Below are 20,466 nucleotides of genomic sequence, written 5' to 3' on the forward strand. Positions count from 1 at the left end.
AGCAAAAGGGAAAGTGAAAAAGAGACATTAGCAGCAGCCTTATTAAAGCAAATTATGTTTGTGCAATGACCTGACACTAGAGAAAAAATGTGGATTGACATCCCACCTGAGTGCCAGCCAAACCTCCCCTTCTCCAGGTACCCAGGGGATCATTCGCCTTGCATTGAAGCCCTCACCCACACTTTATGGTGCTCAATTAGGAGTACAATCTCTTACATTAGACCTTGATCTTTTGGAGTACCAGAATGTCTGTTGGGTTTCTCTCTTAATCTCTTCGATCTCAGGGCCTGGCAAAGAGAGTGTAGCTATCCAATGTATGCTTGAAATAATAATAATAATGCAATAATTGAGCACTTAGTGGTGTGCCAATAGCTCTCAAGTCTTTCCATGTCTCATCTCATTCATTCATCCTCTCAGTAATCCTATGAGGGGATGTTATCATCCCCATTTACAGGCAAGGACAATGTGGCTCAGTGAGTAACATGCCCAAACCTAAACAGCTGGGATTCACAAAGCCCATTTTATAACAAGAGAGCTAGTACTTTGTTCTATGTTCTCTGACAATCTTCTTCCCTTTCAGAGAGATGGTTTGAGGCCTAAATTATTCAATGTTTATAAAAATCATACTTAGCCGTCTCTGAGATGGAGGTGGCCATATCCTTAAAATATAATTCTAAGAGAATTTTATTCTAGGATAAGATGTCAGATGGCTTAGGGCAGTGGTTCTCCAAGTGTGACCCCTGGGCCTGCAGCATCAACATCCCCAGACAACTTGTTAAAAAGGCAAATGCTCAGGCCTCTAACCCAGACCTAATAAATCAGTAATGCATTTTAACAGGTCTTCTAGGTGATTCTGATGTGTGCTAAAGTTTGAACACCACTGAGTTAAAGAAATTTCTCCACAAGATTGCCCAAAGCTGTCAAATGAACAATGAACTTGAAGTAGCTCTCTAAGTGTACCACCTGCTGGCACTCACGGTCATAGTGAAACAAATGATAGCCCACCAGTCCATATGACCCCTAAGTGTATGTTTACCTCGTGTTTCATTAGAGCAAACAGAAGCAAAGGTGTTTAAAATGTCAACACGATCAGACTGCAGTGGGGGTGAAGAGCGGGTAAGAAAGTGCTCCTTTGTGTAGCAGAGGAAGACACATAACAGCACAGAGAAATGGCTTCCAGGGTTGCTTCCAGTCCCGGAAAGGACCAGTGGGGGCAGGGATGGGAGCTCTTCATGAATTACTGAAGGCAGATCACAGGGGCCTGAGGAACCCCCGTCATGATTACAGGTCAAGTTCACACTGACTGTCTCCCTTTTCACTCCCTCTCCCTCCTCTGCTGCACAGATTGTATTGACAACACAGGCTTTGTAAGAAACACAAAGGTTCTCTGCCTCCCTGCCATGCTTCTTTTCATTTTCTTCCTCTTGGATGGATTCCCAGTGATCAAATGCAATGCTCTCAGGGGAAGCAGGCTGGCTTGGGAGCGATAAGGGGCCAATTCCCGCAGATTTGTCATTTTATGGGCAAGCTGCCATGGCCTCTATGTGAGAATAAGCAGTGATGGATGTCCAGCCCCATGGAAAAGCAGTTCAGCATTGTCACCTGGGAGCTCATGCGGAGAGGGAGGTGATTCGGGGAAACCACACCAGAGACAGCCCACTAGATTCCTCTGGCTGGCTGTGTGTGTGTTGCAGGAGTGTGTGTGTTGGCGGGTGTGTGTGTGTGCGTGTGTGTGTGTGTGTGGATTTCCTCACCTTCCCTGTGGGTCTGGGGAACAGCAGCTGTCTGCCTCTGGAAGGCCTGGAGGTTCACTGCTGGCGGCTTCAATGGCTTTGTGGGAGGAGGACCCAGGGACTCCACGGAAGGCAGTGGCTTTGTTTTGGGAAGCTGGTGATGCTTGAAATCCAGCTGTTCTTCTGAGCACAAATAGTCCAAATGTAGGTTATTAATAATTTCCATTACATGGCTCGTTGGGTGAACCTGACCAGTTTCCTTGTCTCATTCCCCTCCAATCTATTCTCCACCCAGTAGCCAGCATGTCCAGATCAAAATGCAAACCTGATCTTGTCACCATCCTGCCGCCCAGAAGATGAAGCCCAATTTCTCCAGCATGACATTTGTTCACTCCCTCCTTTGGCATTTGAACAGCACGCCACATGGCCACAATTGACATTTCCAGATTATTTTCTTACCAGATTTTAGTGTCCTACTTCCTTGACCTGCAGCCCAAACATCTTTCACTCACACCACTGACTTCTTGGTTCTCTAGATTTGATCTTAAAAGCCTTAAAAAGCTCTGTACATCCAAGATTTTGTTCTTGCCACTCATGGTTCTAGAATGCTGGTCTCTTACTTATCTCTTGCCAAACTTCAACTCTTTCTTTAGGTTCTGCTCCAATGACACCTCCTCTAAGAAGCTTTCTTGTTTGGTATCCCCATAGCCCATTGTTAACACTTCTCCAGTGGTGTTGTGGCATATTAGAGGGGCTGGCCTAACTTCCCACTGAATGTCGGCTCTTTGGGTAGGGACAGGGTCACGTTGACCTTTTCCCAGCACCAAGCACAGGGCCTCATTCAGAGGAAAGGGATAATATCTATTCCCTGAAAGGATTCTTCAGGCACTTATGACAGGCAAATAACATGGGTGCTATAAAGAAGAGAGAAATAATCTCTGATTTCCAGAACTCATAGCCTAGGACAGCCTTCTAGGCTGACTTTGGTACCCAGGCACCTGAGGATTTTGTGTCCTAGTATTCTGCAGGATAGTCCTAGTTTTGTATGTTTTGTCCTTTTGTACTAAAAAATCCAAGCTCCAATAGAAATTCCAATATTATATATAAAAATCGTATCTGCTGCTTCTGAAAACAGCACAAAATCTTTACATTGTCTAATTGCTTTGATTTTTGGTTTACATAATGCAGTGGTTGATTAAATGGTAAAACTAAAGGAGTTGGCTTGTGTTTCCCAAATATACCAGCGTGACTTTCTCAAAGCCCCACTGTCCTGTGCAAGCCGGCTGGTGGGCTTCCTTCCTGCCCTCCCAGCATGGCCAAAGTTCCTCCCTTTTTAGGCTGTAATTATAGGTCCCAATGTCAGGAATTTCAGTCTTTATCAAATCAAGGAGAAGACACAGTGAAAACAAAAATGATCACTTACTTATTGGGCCCCTAATTTTTACCAGGCACTGTGCTCAGTTGCTTACATGGGTTAGCTTAGTTAATTATCCTAACAATTCCACCAGGTAGGTAACCAATCCATCCTTCCTTCTTTCCTCCCACTGATCCTTCCTCCCATTCATCCCCTCTTCCTTCCTATCTCTTCATTAATAACCGTTTATCTGCTATATTCCAGATATGGTTCTAGGGGCTGGAGATGGAGTCCTGCCCTCAGGAATTTTCATTCCCATAGGATAAGACTGATGATAAGCATGTAAACAAACTAACTAGGTACTTACAGAGATCTATTAGTTCTGTAAAGGAAATAAGAACAGGATGGTATAAAAGAGTGCAAACTCTTGGTGGTGAGCTAGTGGTCTTTAGATAGAGAGGTTAGAAAAGGTTTACCTGGGAAAGCATCATTTGGGGATAAGTGTGTCTGCTAGGAGGAGAGTAGACTACAAGAGGGCAAGAGTGTGAAAAGCAGGAAGGCCAGCTGGGCCATTGCAGTGGTCCAGGTGAGATATGATAGTAGTGTAGACACGGGCAGAGGACAGAAATGGACAGAAGTGGAGGAATACAGAACATATTTTCATAGTAAAGCCAAAAGCTTGCTGATGGATTGGATGCAAAGAAAGAAAGAAAGGGACAGAAGAATAGAACATGACTCCTAGGCATTGGGTGTGAGCAACCAAGAGGCTGGTTGTCCCATTTACCCAAACAGCAAAGATTGGTGATGAATCTGATTTCTAGGAGAGCAGACCCAGATCTCTAAGTTAAGAAGATTGCCCAAGTTCATGCATCTTGTAAGAGGTAGAACTAAGATTCAAAACCAAATTTGCCCGAACTGTCTCTCAATATAATTCCAGGAGATTAATCACTTTGCCCAAACCTGAAATTACAATTTAGCAGATGGTCCTGGAATACCTGTGTTGTAGTTTAGAGCAAACATTGCTGAGGTCACATATGTGACCTTCTCAAGTTAGCAAGCTTTAACTTGGAAAAACACAGTGAGCTCTCCCCCCCTACACCTGTGGGGATTAGATTTCTCACCTGGGGTCCAGATGGCAAGCTCCCTCTCATAGATGGGCTGGCAGGTGCTCCCTGCTGGGCTCCTCTCAGGATGGGACTGTTCTAGGTTCTTTCTTCCATGTGGAGAAGGTAGAAAAGTGGAATCTTTTGAGGTGACATGTGATTTTCTTTGGGCCATCAAGTACTTCTGGGAAGAAATAGTCTGGGATCCTTTTAAAGGCAGCTTTTTCCTGGACCCCTCTGGAGTAATAAGGCCTGTGCTTTTCTGATCTTCCAGATGGAGAGCCCTACCTTCAGAACTGGCAAGGTGAAAGGGTGATGATATTTCACTTTTCTGAGATGAAACCTTCTCCCAGTTCCAGAGCTTGTTTCTGAAGCTACTGGTTGGCACCAATTTCTCCTTAACGGTTATTTTAGCATCTGACTGATTCACATCTAAAAGCAGAGAAGCCTTCTGTGAATTCATTGCAGAATAAGTAGAACTTCCAGGAGATTCTAGGGAATCAGAACATTTCTGAATTTCACTCCTCTGCGCCAACTTCATTTTCTGGGGGTTAAGAGGCTGGGGTTCGCCACTGGAACAATGTGGTGGGGACTGATTGTTGTTGGATGAGAGGGGTTTCCTGTTGGCCCAAATCCTCATTGACTGTGTGCTTCCAATGTCCCCCTTTTGAGGAACACCTGCTGGGGATTTAATAGGTCTTGGAAGAGATGGAGCATCAAACATTTGGAATTTAGCTTGGAGTTCTTTGAAGTTTCTTAATCTTCCCTAAAGCATAAAGGAAAATAGAAATGTCTTATTATCTTAGGAAAAAGCAGCATGATTAGCTGACTTCACTGTGCATGCTCAGGGGCTCTAAGTGCCAGTGCAATGCCATTGCATACTCAGTGAGCAAGATCAGCCAAGAATGCTACTGTCTATGTGAGATGGAATGAAAACAATTACATCCTCTTTGAAACTCTTCAAATATGTGTAATTTCTTCACAACATATAGGAAACACTTATAAAGGGAAGCATATTAACAATTGCTGATAAATCTTTTTTATTTAATCTTTACTGTATTTCTTCCATGACCATTTAATCCCCTTGCACCCACCTCCCCCCAGCAACCACCACACTGCTGTCCACGTCCACGAGTCCTTTTCCCTTTTTGCTCAATTCCTCCAGCTCCTAACCTCCCCCCAAGAGCTGTCATTCTGCTCTCCATCTAGGAGTCTGTCTCTGTTTTGCTTGTTAGTCTAGTTTGTTCATTAGATTTCACATGTGAGTAAAATCATATGGTATTTCTATTTCTCTGACCGGCTTATTTCACTTAGCATAATGTTCTCTAGGTTCATCCATACTGTTGTAAAGGGTAAGTTTTTCTTCTTTTTTTATAGCCAAGTAGTATTCCATTGCATAAATGTCCCCTAGTTGTTTTATCTACTCATCTATTGATGGACACCTGGGCTGCTTTCATATCTTGGCAATTATAAATAACACTGAAAGAAACATGGGGCTACCTATGTTCTTTCAAATTAGTGTTTTGGGTTCCTTTGCATATAGTCCCATGAGTTGAATTGTTGGGTCAAAAGGCAGATCCACTTTTAATTTTTTGAGGTATCTCCATACTGTTCTCCATAGTGGCTGCACCAGTCTGCATTCCCACCAACAGTGCAAAAGGGTTCCCCTTTCTCCACATCCTCGCCAGCACTTGTAGTTTGTTGATTTATTGATGATAGCCATTCTGACAGGTGTGAGGTAATATCTCATTGTGGTTTTAATTTGCGTTTCTCTGATGATTAGTGACGTTGAGCATCTTTTCATATTATGCCCTCTTTGGAGAAGTGTCTATTCAGGTCCTTTTCCCATTTTTTAAATTGAATTGTTTGTTTTTTTTTTGGTGTTGAGTTTTATAAAGTACTTTATAGATTTTGGATATTAACCCCTTATCAGATGTATTGGCGAATATGTTCTCCCATTCTGTGGGTTGTCTTTTAATTTTGTTGATGATTTCCTTTGCTGTGCAAAAACATTGTAGTATGATGTAGTCCCACTTGTTGATTTTTTCTGTTGTTTCCCGTGCCTGAGGAGATATATCAGATAAAATATTTCTACGAGCAATGTCTGAGATATTTCTGCCTATGTTTTCTTCTAGGATTTTTATGGTTTCTGGCCTAACATTTAAGTCTTTGATGCATTTTTAACTTATTCTGGTGTGTGGTGTAATAAAGTGGTCTAGATAATTTTTCTGCATGTGTCTGTCCAATTTTCCCAACACCATTTATTGAATAAACTATCTTTAGACCAATGTATGTGCTTGCTTCCTCTGTTGAATATTAATTGATTGTAAAGGTGTGGGTCTATTTCTGGTGTCTCTACTCTGTTTCACTGATCTATGTGTCAGTTTTATGCCAGTACCAGGATGTTTTGATTACTATGGCCTTGTAATATAGTTTGATATTAGGTAGTGTGATTCCCCCAAATTTGTTCTATGCATGGCCTTTTTTGGTTCCATATACATTTTTGAAATATTTGTTTTATTTCCGTGAAATACGTCATTAGAATCTTGATAGAAACTGCATTGAATCTATAGATTGCTTTAGGTAGTATGGATATTTTAATGATATTTATTCTTCCTATCCATGAACACAGTATGTTCTTCCACTTCTTTGTATCTTCTTCAATTTCTTTCTTCAGTGTCTTGTATTGTTCCAAGTACAGGTCTTTTTACATTCTTGGTTGGGTTTATTCCTAGGTATTTTATTCTTTTTGAAGCAATTGTGAATGGGATTAATTTCTCTTTCTGTTAGTTTATTATTGGCATATACAATGCAACTGATTTCTGGTTATTAATTTTGTATCCTGCTACTTTGCTGAATTCATTTATCAGATCTAGTAGTTTCTCGGTGGAATCTTTGGGGTTCTCTATGTAAAGTATCATGTCATCTGCAAATAAAGATGGTTTTACTTTTTCCTTTCCAATTTGGATGCCTTTTATTTCTTCTTCTTGTCTGATTGCTATGGCTAGAACTTCCAGTACTATATTGATAAGAGAGGTTAAAGCAGACATCCCTGTATTGTTTCTGATCTTAAGGGGAACACCTGTTGTTTTTGCCCATTGAGTATGATGCTGGCAGTGTATGTATGTCATACAACCTTTATTATGTCATACACAACCTTTATTATGTTTAGGTATGTCCCCTCTATTCCCACTTTGTTGAGAATTTTGATCATAAATGGATGCTGGATTTTATCAAAAGCTTTTCTTGCCTCTATTGATATGATCATGTGGTTTCTATCCTTCATTTAGTTTATGTGGTGAATCTCACTTATTGATTCGCAAATCTTGTACCAACCTTGCATTCCCAGGATAAATCTCACTTGATCGTGGTGTATGATCTTTTAGATGCATTACTGTATTTGGTTTGCTAACATTTTGTGGAGGATTTTAGCATCTAAGTTCATCAGGGATATTGTCCTATAATTGTCTTTCTTTGTAGTGCCTTTACCTGGTTTTGTAATTAGGATAATGCTGGCCTCTTAAAATGTGTTGGGGAGCCTTCCCTCCTGTTGAATTTTATGAAATAGTTTGAGAAGGAGAGGTGTTTGATAAAATTCACATGTGAAGCCATCCAGTCCCAAGCTTCTGTTTGTTGGGAGTTTTTTTTTTATTACTGCTTCAATATCACTAGATGTAATGTCTATTCAGATTCTCCGATTATTCCTGATTTAGTTTTAGAAGATTTTATGCTTCTAGGAATTATCCATTTCATCAAGGTTGTCCAGTTTTTTGGCATATAATTGTTCATCATATATTCTTACAATTCTTTGTATTTCTTTGGTGTCAGTTGTTATTTCTCCTCTTTCATTTCTGATCTTATTTATTTGGATCTTTTCTTTTTATGAGTCTGGTTAAAGGTTTGTCAGTCTAGCCCTGGCTGCGTGGCTCAGTGGATTGAGCATCAGCCTGCAAGCCAAGTATTGCTGGTTCGATTCCCAGTCAGGGCACATTACTAGGTTGCACGTCAGGTCCCCAGTTAGGGGCACGAGTGAGAGGCAACCACACAGTTAAAAAATAAAAATAAAAAAAAAAAATAAAAAGGTTTGTCAGTCTTGTTTATCTTTTCAAAGAACCAGCTCTTGGTATCATTTTTTAGACTCTATTTCATTTATTTCTGCTCTGATCTTTATTATTTCCTTCTTTCTACTCACTTTAGAGTTTGTTTGTCGTTCTTTTTCAAGTTCCTTTAGGTGTGAAGTTAGATTATTTATTTGAGCTTTTCCTTGGTGTTTTGTTTTTTGTTTTTTTTGTTTTTTAGGCCTGAAGTGCTATAAATTTCTCTCTTGGGATTGCTTTTCCAGTGTCCCAGATATTTTGGATTGTTGTGTCCTCATTTTCAAGGTATCTTTTCATTTCTTCCTTGACTTCATTGTGACCCAGTCATTGTTTAAAAACATGGTATTTAGCTTCTATGTTTTTGCATATTTTCAGTGTTTTTTGTGTTCAATTTCTAGTTTCATAGCCTTGTGGTCATAGAAGATGCTTGATATGACTTCAATCTTCTTAAATTTATTGAGGCTTGTTTTGTGTCCTAACATGGTCTATCTTAGGAAACATTCCTTGTACACTAGAAAAATAGATATATTCTGCTGTTTTGGGGTAAAATGATCAGAAGATATCAAACCCATTTGATCTAGTGTGTCATTTAAGGCTGCTGTCTCCTTATAGATTTTCTGCCTGGAAGATTCATCCATTGAGGTCAATGTGGTGTTAAAATCCCCAACTATGACTGTATTTCTGTTGATCTCTTCCTTTATGTTCATAAAGGTTTGCTTTACATATTTTATGTTGGGTGCATAAAGGTTTACTAGAGTTATATCCTCTTGTTGGCTTGTTCCCTTAGTTTCCTACTATGTGAGGCATTAGGGTTACAATAATGAATAAGACAGTCCTCAAACCTTGATACCAAAACCAGACCAGGATGCCACAAGAAAGGAAAATTACAGGCCAACATCACTGATGGACATAGATGCAAAAATCCTCAACAAAATGTTATTAAACCAAATTCAACAATACATTAAAAGATCATACACCATGATCAAGTGGTATTTAGTCCAAGGATGCAAGGATGGTTCAACATCCACAAATCAATCAAGATGATACACATTAACAAAATGAAAAATAAAATTATATGATTATCTCAACAGATGCAGAAAAAGTATTTGACAAAATTTATCACCTATTTTTGATAAAAACTCTCAACAAAGTGAATAGGGAGGGAACACACCTCAGCATAATAAAGGCCATGTATAACAAACCCACCACTAACATCAGATGTAATGGTGACAAGCTGAGAGCTTTTTCTCTAAGATCATGAACAATACAAGGATGCCCACTTTTACCAGTTTTATTAAATATATTTTGGAAGTCCTAGCCAGAACAATAAGGCAAGAAAAACAAATAAAAGGCCTCTGAGTTGTAAAGAAATAGTAAAACTGTCTTTATTTGCAGATGACATAATATTATAAATGTGGGAGACAGGCAGGCAGAGTTCAAAAGACTTTGACTGACCACTGTGTGGAGCCTGACCCAAAAAGGGGAATCTGTGTCTTAACCAGCTGGTTTTTGTCTCTCATGCTTGCTATGAATCCCACCCTCCAGTGAGTTTTAAAGGTAGAATAGAAATGCAAGGTGGCTTTTAAGGAAAAGGGAACCTGCTCTGTTTTTCTCTGAATAGCCCAAAATTCTTGTCAGTAGAATTGAAAAACAGAATGATTATGTAAGAGGAAATGTTTTTGAACTTGTGTAAAATACCTGGGCATTTCAACCCTGTATTGATCTTCATTTCCTTTTGTTATTACTCCCAACCATTTGGTGAAGGGCTACATGTTTTTCTTATGCATTTATGCATGTAGAAAGTAGATAAAAATCCTGGCTAATAAAGAAACGGGGACAATTTTCCTCAGAGTAGTTTCTTCATTCATTCCGAGGGACCCAGAGTCTCTCTCGTATATATATAAAAGTCCAAGAATTGAACCAAAAACTATTAGAACTAATGAACAAATTCAGTAAACTTGCAGGATACAAAATTAACATACAAAAATATATTGTGTTTTTATACACTAATAACAAACTATTGGAAAGAGAAATTAAGAAAACAATCCAATTGACAACTGCATCACAAAGAATAAAATACCTAGTAATAAGTTTAACCAAGGAGGTAAAAGACGTGTACCTGAAAACTATAAGATGCTGATGAAATAAATTGAAGAAGATGTAAAAAATGGAAAGATATTCCATGTTCACAGACTGGAAGAATTAACATTGTTAAAATGTCCATATTACCTAAAGCAATCTACACATTCAATGCAACCCTATCAAAATTGCAATGGTGTTTTTCAAATAAATATATAGAATATTTTAAAAATTGTGTGGAGCCAGACAAGATTCCAAATAGCTAAAAAAAAAAAAAAGAAACCTTGTGGAAGAAAAATAAAGCTAAAGACACCACATGCACCAATTAAAAACTATATTACAAAGTCATAGTAATCAAACCAATATGGTATAAAAATTTTTTAAAAACACATAAATTAATGGAAAAGACTAGAGAGCCCAGAAGTAACTTAACACATATATAGTTAATTAAATTAGGACAAAGGAGCCAAGAATAAACAATAAAGGAAAGGATAGTCTCTTCCATAAATGCTGTTGGAATAACTGGACAGTCACATGCAAAATAATGAAAGTGGACTTATATATTACACATTATACAAAAATCAACTTAAAGACTTGAACATAGATCTGAAATCATAAAACTCCTAGAAGAAAACACAGGTGGTAAGTTCCTTGACATCATTCTTGGTAATGATTTTTTGGATCTGACTCTGAAAGCAAAGAAAACAACAACGAAATAAACAAGACTACATCTAAAATGCTCCTGAACATCAAATAAAATTATCAACAAAATGTAAAGGTAAGACTTCCGGCCAAAATGGAGGCTTAGACAGACACGTTAGGTCTCCCTCTACAAATAAAGAGGATTACAACTACTTCAAAACAAAAGATAACTAGAAATTCCAGAAAATAAAGCTAAACGGAAGCCCAACGTATGAAGTTATAAACCAGCGGTGCTCTTTGGGCAGGTAAGAGCGAAAGTGGGCAGTGCTGTTTGCGGTCGCACCTGGGACAGCGGCAGGGAGAGCAATCCCAGCAGCAGGGAGAACAATCCCAGCGGCAGGGAGAACAATCCCAGCTGCAGTCGAACCCCGGCAGCTCGCGACCCCAACGCTGGGGAAAGCAGCCACCGCGTCGCCTTGAACAGTGAGGCCCAGGGGGACGGGAGGACGGATCCCGGTCTCCTAGCGGAATAACTGTGTGAATCCATCTTGGACCCCCGCCCCCAAAGAAAGCGTCACAGGGCTGCGAAATAGGTCACGGACAGGCGCCTGTCGCTGGGTTGTGATGACAAAGCACCACGGCACAGTGAGAAAGGTTGCGGATTGCCACCGGTCGCTGGGTTGTGACGAGTACACAGGCACTGCCCCCTATAGCCGGCCCAAGAAAACAAAACGCATCTGTCAAAATGAGGCAGACAACTATAGAAATCCCGGTGGCACAACTCACCAGGCAACAGATGAGGAATCTGACAGATGAACAAATAAGAAACCTGTCAGAGGCTCAGTTCAGGGCCATTGTTATCAGGTGGCTTACAGAATTAACAAAAGATCTGGAAAAAGATGAGAAAGAAGCGAAAAACACTCATAACGAAAGGAACAAAACCACATACGAGACAGATTGTGAGGGAAAAAAATCCAGAGTTCATTTCAACAAACCAGAATATAGAGAAGGAACGGGAAGCAACGATGAGAGTATCAGAAACCTCTGGGACAGCTATAAAAGGCCCAACATAAGAATCATTGGCTTGCCAGAGAACGAAGAAGATGAACTAGAACTTGAAAAATTGAGTGAAAATATAATAAAGGAGAACTTCCCAGACTTGGGGAAGGAAATAGACTTACAGGTCCAGGAAGCACAGAGAATTCCAAAAAAACTGGACCCAGGGAGAACCACTCCAAGACACATTATAATCAAAATGTCAAAAGTTAAAGCTAAAGAGAGAATCTTAAAAGCAGCAAGAGAGAAGAAAAGAATCATGTACAAAGGGGTCCCAATTAGACTATCAGCTGACTTCTCAAGGGAGACCCTGCAGGCAAGAAGGGACTGGCAAGAAATATTCAAAGTAATGAAAATCCAAAACCTACAACCACGAATACTCTATCCAGCGAAATTGTCATTCAGAATAGAAGGGCAGAGAAAGTGTTTCCAGGACAAAATAAAACTGAAAGAGTTCATTAGATCCAAACCACTGTTATATGAGATGTTAAAGGGACTGGTTTAGAAAAAGGAGGATCAAAACTATGAAATCTAAAATGAAAACTGCATCACAAGAAACAACAGAAGCTAGGGAATTGAAACAGAGGCGAACTAAACAGGCAACGAGAGTGGAAAAAGAACTATAGGTACGGGGAACATATTGGGGGGAGGTCAACAGGGAGGGGGAACAGGGAGAGGGAGGGAGATGATATAGGAATTAAGGATCATGGTAGGAGGGAATGGAATAGACAGAGGTTGAGAAGAACTATATGCACAACTAATGGACATGGTCTAAAAGGGGGGGACAACTGGAGGGAGGGGGACCACAAGGTGGAGGGGAGCAGAGGGAAGGGAAATTGGGACAAATGTAATATTATAATCAATAAAACACATTAAAAAAATGTAAAGGTAACCTACAGAATTGGAGAAGATATTTGCAAATCATATATCTGATAAGTGGTTATACTATCCAAAACATATATTATAAAAACTCAATTGCAAAAAATTAAACAATTCAATTTAAAATATTTAAATAGATATTTTTCCAAAGAAGACATACTGATGACCAACAGGTACATGACAAGGTACTCAACATTGCCATTCATCAGGGAAATGCAAACCAAAACCATAATGAGATATCACCTCACATCTGTTAGAATGGCTATCATCAAAAGGACAAGAGATGCAAGTGTTAGAGAGGATGTGGAAAAAAGAAAACTTTTGGTGGAAACCAAATTAAATTTTACTGTTGGTAGGAACCTAAATTGGTACAACCACTATGGACAAGAGTATTCAGTTTCCTGAAAAAATTAAGAACAGAACTACCATATGATCTGGCAATTTCACTTATGAGTATTTATCTAAAGAAAACAAAACATTAACTTGGAATGATAGATTCACCCCCATGTCACTGCAACATTATTTATAATAGCCAAGATAAAGAAACAACTCACATATCCATCAATGAATGAATAGATAAAGAAAAAAAATGCATTACGTAATATATATACAATGGAATATCGTTCAACCATAAAATTAAATAAATAAAATCTTGCCATTTGCAACAACATGGATGGACCTTTAGGGCATTATGTTAAGTGAAATACATAAAAAATATAAAGCTAAATACTGTATGATCTCACTCATACGTGGAATCTAAAACGAAATAAAACAAACACCTACCAAGCTCATGAATACAGAGAACAGAATGGTGGTTTCCAGAGGTGTGGAGTAGAGGACACATAAAATGGCTGAAGGGGGTCAAAAGGTACAATTTTCCAGTTATGAAATAAATAGGTCATGTAATGGAATGTACATCATGGTGACTATAGTTAATAATACATTAGCGTATATTTGAAAGTTGCTAAGAGTAAATCTTAAAAGAAGAAAATTATAACTATGCATGATCATGGATGTTACTAGACTTATTGTGGTGATCATTTTGCAATGTGTACAATTATCATATCATTATGTGTATACCTAAAATTAATATAATGCTGTATGTCAATTATACTTTGATTAAAAAAGACATACACACAAAATAGAGCTTGAATGCAATAAGGGAGGCAGACACAGTACATAAAGTTATTAGATCATGACACAGAATCAGCTATGTGAACATAGAGAAGAGGTCATGATTCCAGTGGGGGTGGGGGAACACATCTCTAGACTTCCTAGAGATGATTCCTCAGCTGAAACAGGTAGTCAATCAAAGAACAGTGGGAAGGGCAGTTCTGACAGAGAGAAGAGCATGAAAAGGCAAGACATGGCATGTGAAACAGCATGACATATATGGAAAGAACAATCAATTCCATATGTTCAGTGTGTAAGACTGGAGAAGAAAGTCAAGGTCAAGTCTCCTAAAGTAATTGAGCTTAATTTTTTAAGAGAATGGAGAGCTACTGATGAGTTTTACACAGGACTATGTCATGGTTAGATTTATAGTTCATGCTAATTAAAGACCAGAAATCAATTAGCATGTTACTACAATGGTCAAGTAAAAATGAGAGGCTGGAGTTGGGCAAGGCTGGTAGGAATGGGAAGAAGGTGATAGGTAAAATATGCAGGGAGTAGATTGAACTGGACCTGAGAAAAGGGAAAGGAGGACTCCAGGATGCTACCCAGGTTTTTACATTGGGTAAGAGGGTGGATGTTGGTTCCTGAACCCACAACTGAAGACTGGAGATAAAAGTTGGGGAAAGATGATGAGCCCAGTTTAAAATATATAGATGCTTTCTTAGGGGTACCTTCCATCTAACAGGTAGTTATTTACGTGAATGTTTTGGGGGTTAGAAATTTAGATTGGGAGTTATTAGGGAGCACAGAGCTTAAGAGTGTGAATCCTGGAGTCAAGTAAGTTCAAGTTCCAACTCTGCCATTTATTAGTTTTATGACCCTGAGAAAATTATTTAACATCACTGTATATATTTCCTTATCTGGGAAAATAATTGTGTTCCACCTCATAGGGTTGTTGCTAATCCCTGAAACCTGTGAATATGCTATCTTGCATGTGAAAAAAGACTTTGCAGATGTGAGCAAGTTAAGAATCATCACATAGAAAGATTATCCAATGTAATCACAAGGGTCCTTGTAAGAGGGAAGCAGGATAGTTAGAGAAGGAGATGTAACAACAGAAGTAGAGATTAGGGAGGTGGGAGTTGAAGATCCCATAATGAAGACTAAGGAAGGGGCCTTAACTCAAGGAATGTAGGTAGCCTCCAGAACCTAGGAAAGGCCAGGAAATGAATTCTCCCCTAGAGCCTCTGGAAAGAATGCCCTCAGCACACACCGTGTCGTTAGACTTCTGTCCTCCAAAACCGTAACATATATCTTTGTGCTGCTTTAAGCTGCTAAATTGATGGTAATTTGTTAAAATAGTACCAGGAAACATATACAGTTTAAGGAAAGAGTGAAAAAAGGGAATATATAAAATGGAGTCATGTTAACTTCCCTTTCATAATGAGAGAAAAATCAAACCGTGTGCTGTAGACTCCCTTTAAAGCAAATGCTCATGGAGGGGGGCACTACCATAACCTGCAGCCCACGGGCAGCAGCAGAACTATGAGGCATTATTAAAGACTTCCCAAACACTGCTGAAGATCCTGCCAGGTCGGCCAATGAATTTTGGTTAACTGTCCAAAACTATGAACCTGGCAATTCAGGTTTATATCAGTTAATCCATATGCTGGTAGGGGAAGGGGATGCAAAGAAATGAATGGATTTAGCTAATTGAAGAGAACTTTCATGAGATCGTTACAAATGGCATGCAGCAGATTAAACCACAGGTCAAAATTTGGGTAAAGAGCAGTATAATAAAATACCTGAAGTTTTTCCAAAGAATACTAATTGGAGGAAAATTCAACAAGGTGTGCAAATGACAAATGGAACTTTTTTTTTTTTTATTACTATAGTCATTTAGAAAAGACATTCTTACAGTTTTCAGATATTGAGAATATCAAGAGAAAGGAAAGAAACCTCTTCTTTTTAATACTACATTTTAAAATGGATTAAAGACTAACTTAATACTCTGTTAAAAAGAAACCAACTTAACTGGGCCTCTATGGATGCTCCTGATTTATTTAATCTGGCTAGTCAGTTATCCAGAGCAGTAGAATAAAAGCAACCAGGTTCTGGATTATCAAATTAAAGCAGTGCAACTCATGAGTTTACAACTGTAATAAAAATACCATCAGATTTGAAAAATCTAAAAAGGTTCTTTGACAGTAACTGAAAAACTGAAATTTGAAATTACTGCAGGAAAAAAAATAGTAGTCACTGGAGAAAAGATTGTTGTAAGTTTAAATAACTATTGGAAAAATAACAATCTTAATACCAGCAGCACTTAAAATGGAATAGGGCTGCTCCAAGGATAAAGGGGGTATTTCCTTTGATAACTACTAATTCATTAGGAGAAATTGAAATCTCTACCTATGATATTTCTATTGCTGTTCCAGCAGCTTATTCTGTGCTAAAGCTCGGCTACCTTCCTGTTGCCCTTCCTTGGAAAACTGAAATTGTACAGATGTGGGTGTCTCTAGACCCCTATGACCATGTCCAGTTCCTCACCTTGACCTTTCCAGTTGGGTCCTCTTACTGGACAACATCTATTTCTTATTGTGCCTTCAGCACCAGTTCACCTGTGAGGAGGTTTCCTTGAGCTTTATCAGACTCACATTTCCATTTCTCTGAAAGGAGAAATGTTTATAGATTTGTCTGAACCCCTACCCCCACTCCCACCTCACCCAGCTTCTGCTGCTGGGGCATTTTCTTTACAAATACCTATATTAAAGCCTGTGATACTTGCAAAAGACAGTAAACATCCCCTTTTAAATACTCTGCCAAACTCTCTTTGGGCATCAAGCACTCCTTATATAGGACAAATTTATTTTGCTCCTCCTACTGAAATTCAAATGGACCTTTTGAAGCCTCTTCCCAATATAAGGCAATATCCTGTACATGGCAAAGCTTTGCAGGGCATCAAACTGATGAATACATTTCTCAACAGCTAAGTGTGCCCTGTACTAGCTGAGGTAACATTCCGACCCCTCCTGTGAGAAAACCACATGGGAGGATGGAGATTTGTTCAGGATCTAAGAGTAAATAAATACAGTGATTCCTTGGCATCCAGTGGTACCCGGTGCTCACAGTCTGTTCTCAAATATTCCTACAAACAGCTTCTATTTCTCTGTTATCAATCTAAAGGAAGCTTTATTATACCAGTGCATCTTGGCTGTAAATTTTTGTTTACCTTCACTTGAAATCAGCAGCAGTATACCTGGACTGTTATGCCCAATTTACTTTCCCCAAATTTTGAACACAGATATTCAAGATATTGCATTTTCTAATAATTCCACTTTGATACAATATGTGGATGACTTGTTACTTTTTTTTTTTCCCTGAGGATGAGGCCTCTTTAGCTGACAGCCTCCATTTTTATCTTAGTTATCAAAGAGAGGTGTCCAAAATAAAATTATAACTGGCCTGGTCTGTGCTTCAATACCTGGGCCACATGCTTTCTCATCAAGGTTTCTTATTAGATCCTGAACAAATTAAAAATATTCAACCTTTTCCTCTACCCACCAATAAAAGGCAATTAAGAGGAATTTTAGAACTTGCTGGGTTTTGTCATAACTGGGTTTCAAATTTCTCCTTAATAGTGCAACTTCTATATGCATTTTTAAAAGCGAAAAGTCCTGAACTTTTACACTGAACAGAAAAAGAGAGAGAGAAGCATTGGATGAATTAAACACACAGTCTCCTATCTCTTCCTGGCTTAGGACAGCCCAGTTATGTTTCACTGTTTTTTCCTTTTGTACATGAAAGGCAAGGAAATGTTTTAGGTGTGCCTGCTCAAAAACATGGTGATCAGTTTAGACCTTTAGGCCACCAGCTGGACTCTGTGACAAAGAAACTCCTGCCCCTTTAAGTGCCATGACAGCTCTAGCTATGCTAATGCAGATATTTAAAAATTAGTTTCAGGCTTCCTTTTGACTACATCTGTACCTCATGCTGTAAAGACTTTGTTGGAAGCGCATTGTACCCAACAGTTGTCTGTGAGCAGACTAACTTATGAAATTTTAATATTATCTCCACCTAATGTTCCTACTTATAAATGTATCATTTGAATCTGGCAACCTTGTGTCCCCTGGGCTGATATGTCTGATCATGACTGCATCTTACTCACGGAGTAACTATTAATCCTGAGTTGACTTAAAGAAAAATCCTTTGGAAAACACTGAAATCATCTGGTTTGCAAATGGTTCCTATCTTAAATCTTTAGGACATCATCAAGCTGGATAACAATCACCTCCAAGGTTAAGGTCACTAAAGCTAAGCCACTCCCACAGGCGAAGTCTGCTCAACAAGCTGAATTATCTGTTCTTACCAGAGCTTGAAAAAATATATTAGCAAAGCACAAAACAGACAAATACTGTTACAAATGGCAGATATGCCTTTGGGCTTGCTCATAATTTTGGAATGCTGTGGAAACATAAGTTGTTTTTTTTTTTTAACCTCATCTGGAAAATCAATAAAACACAGCACTTATGTAAAAGGTCTGTTAGATGCTATTCAATTCCCAAAAGCTTTTGTAAAGTTATTATAAAGATTCCTGGACACATGAAAGATGATTCAAAATTAGCAAAAGAAAGTGCAATGGCAGATCAAGCTGCAAAATTGCTGTGACGCAAATGCCAAAGCCACAATTCATAGCTTTAGCATCTTCCAAACTGAACTTAGAGAAATTAATACAAAAAAAGACAGCAACGAGGTTCCTTCACTGAAAAGGGGAGGGGGTGGAAGTTGACTGTAAATACCATAAAGAATTGGGTCTCTGGTGTAGACCACATAAAAAATTAGTTTTACCATAAGTGATTCAAGAAAGTTTTGACTTATTCTCTTCATGAGTTAACTTATTATGACACTGATCAGCTATTTTTAGGGGCCATCAGTATTTCTGAAACACCCTCTTTAAAAATTGCCTCAAACATACAGAAGAAATGTCTTATTTGTCACAAACATAATCCCGGAAAACCTGGTATAGTTCAATGGAATGTTTTCCTGTACTTTCCAGGTCTTTTGAAGTGTGGCAACTTGATTTTATTCAATTACCTCAAATTTCTGGATACTGAAATGTGTTAGAAATGATTTGCATCTTTTCTCATTTGGTTGAAGCTTTCCCATATAGAAAAGCAACAACTCAAGCAGTAGCAAAAATACTTTTAGGACCCTCCTCTAGAATTATATAGTGACAGGGAAACTCAGGACAATCCTAAAGCATGTTTGTGAAATTTGGCTAATATTACAGCATTCTCATTGCGCCTGTCCCCTCCAGTCTTCTGGGCTGTTAGAAAGGAAAAATGAAATAATAAAATCTCAACTGGCACAATTTACTGTGAGTATTAATATATCCTGGCTAAAGGCTCTACCGATTATACTAATGAATTTATGTTCTTCTCCTTTCGGACAACATAACTTGTCTTCATTTGAAATAATTACTGGGAGACCTATGAAATTGATTTCCTGTCAGAAGTATTCAATATTATTAAAAGGAGATGTAATACAATATCGTAAAACTCTTACATAGAAGATTTGAAACATAACAGCAAGTTTGTCGAGAGATTCTTCAATAATAATAAAAATAGACAGACTTATGAACTAAAACAACATGATTTTCAACCCAGAGACTACACAGATGGGAAAAGACATCTAAACCAAGATTCTCTGCAGCTCAGAAGGAAAGGGCCAGATCAGGTTTTGTTGACAAATCCTTATGCTGCTAAGTTAAAAGTTATTGACTTACAGATTCATGTTTCTCATTTTAAAAAGGGAGATCAGCCCTGGCCAGTATGACTCAGTTGGTTAGAGAGTCATCCTGTAAACTAAGAGGTCATGGGTTTGATTCCTTGTCAGGTCACTTGCCTAGATTGTGGGTTTAGTCCCTGGTCAAGGCATGTACAGGAGGCAACCAATTGATGTTTCTCTCTCATATCAATGTTGTGCTCCTTCTTTCTCTTCCGCCCTCCACCTCTCTCTAAAATTAGGAAATAATACAAGCAGGAAAATAATACAATAAAAATTAAATAAAGAAGTCAAAAATTAAAAACTCAAACAAATCAACAAGCATGTCCCAAGATGAGGATTTTTAAAAACAGAATTACCTCAAACAAAGATTTCAAGACTACCCTAGTAGTCTTGCAGCCAGCATTGGAATGTTAACTAAATAACTGTTTATGCTTCTACTTATTCCTTTTTGTTATTCTTTTAATGGAAATGTTTTTATTCAATGGGCTTTTACTATTGCTTAACATAAAAGCCAAAGTAATTGTTGGATTTATGGTCGGATACCAATATCTAGTACTATCTATTACTTCCGGTTTACCTTGGTGGGTTTCTCATCCCACCTCCCCAAGGGGCTGACCCAA

At 38.6% G+C, this 20,466-nt stretch overlaps 1 protein-coding gene across 1 annotated transcript in view; it reads right to left on the reverse strand.

Moving 5' to 3' along the window:
- FYB2 (FYN binding protein 2) overlaps window positions 1-20,466 on the reverse strand; it is a 103,774-nt gene that overhangs the window by 58,851 nt on the left and 24,457 nt on the right. The window contains exons 2-3 of the mRNA XM_090271642.1: window positions 4,209-4,956; window positions 1,755-1,916 (exon numbers count right to left, since the gene is read on the reverse strand). Coding sequence (XP_090127768.1) covers window positions 1,755-1,916; window positions 4,209-4,956 — 910 coding nt within the window. The remainder of the gene's footprint in view (window positions 1-1,754; window positions 1,917-4,208; window positions 4,957-20,466) is intronic.

This window comes from Furipterus horrens, unplaced genomic scaffold, assembly GCF_987537825.1.
Source record: "Furipterus horrens unplaced genomic scaffold, mFurHor1.1.pri manual_scaffold_3, whole genome shotgun sequence".
Taxonomy (NCBI): Eukaryota; Metazoa; Chordata; class Mammalia; order Chiroptera; family Furipteridae; genus Furipterus; species Furipterus horrens.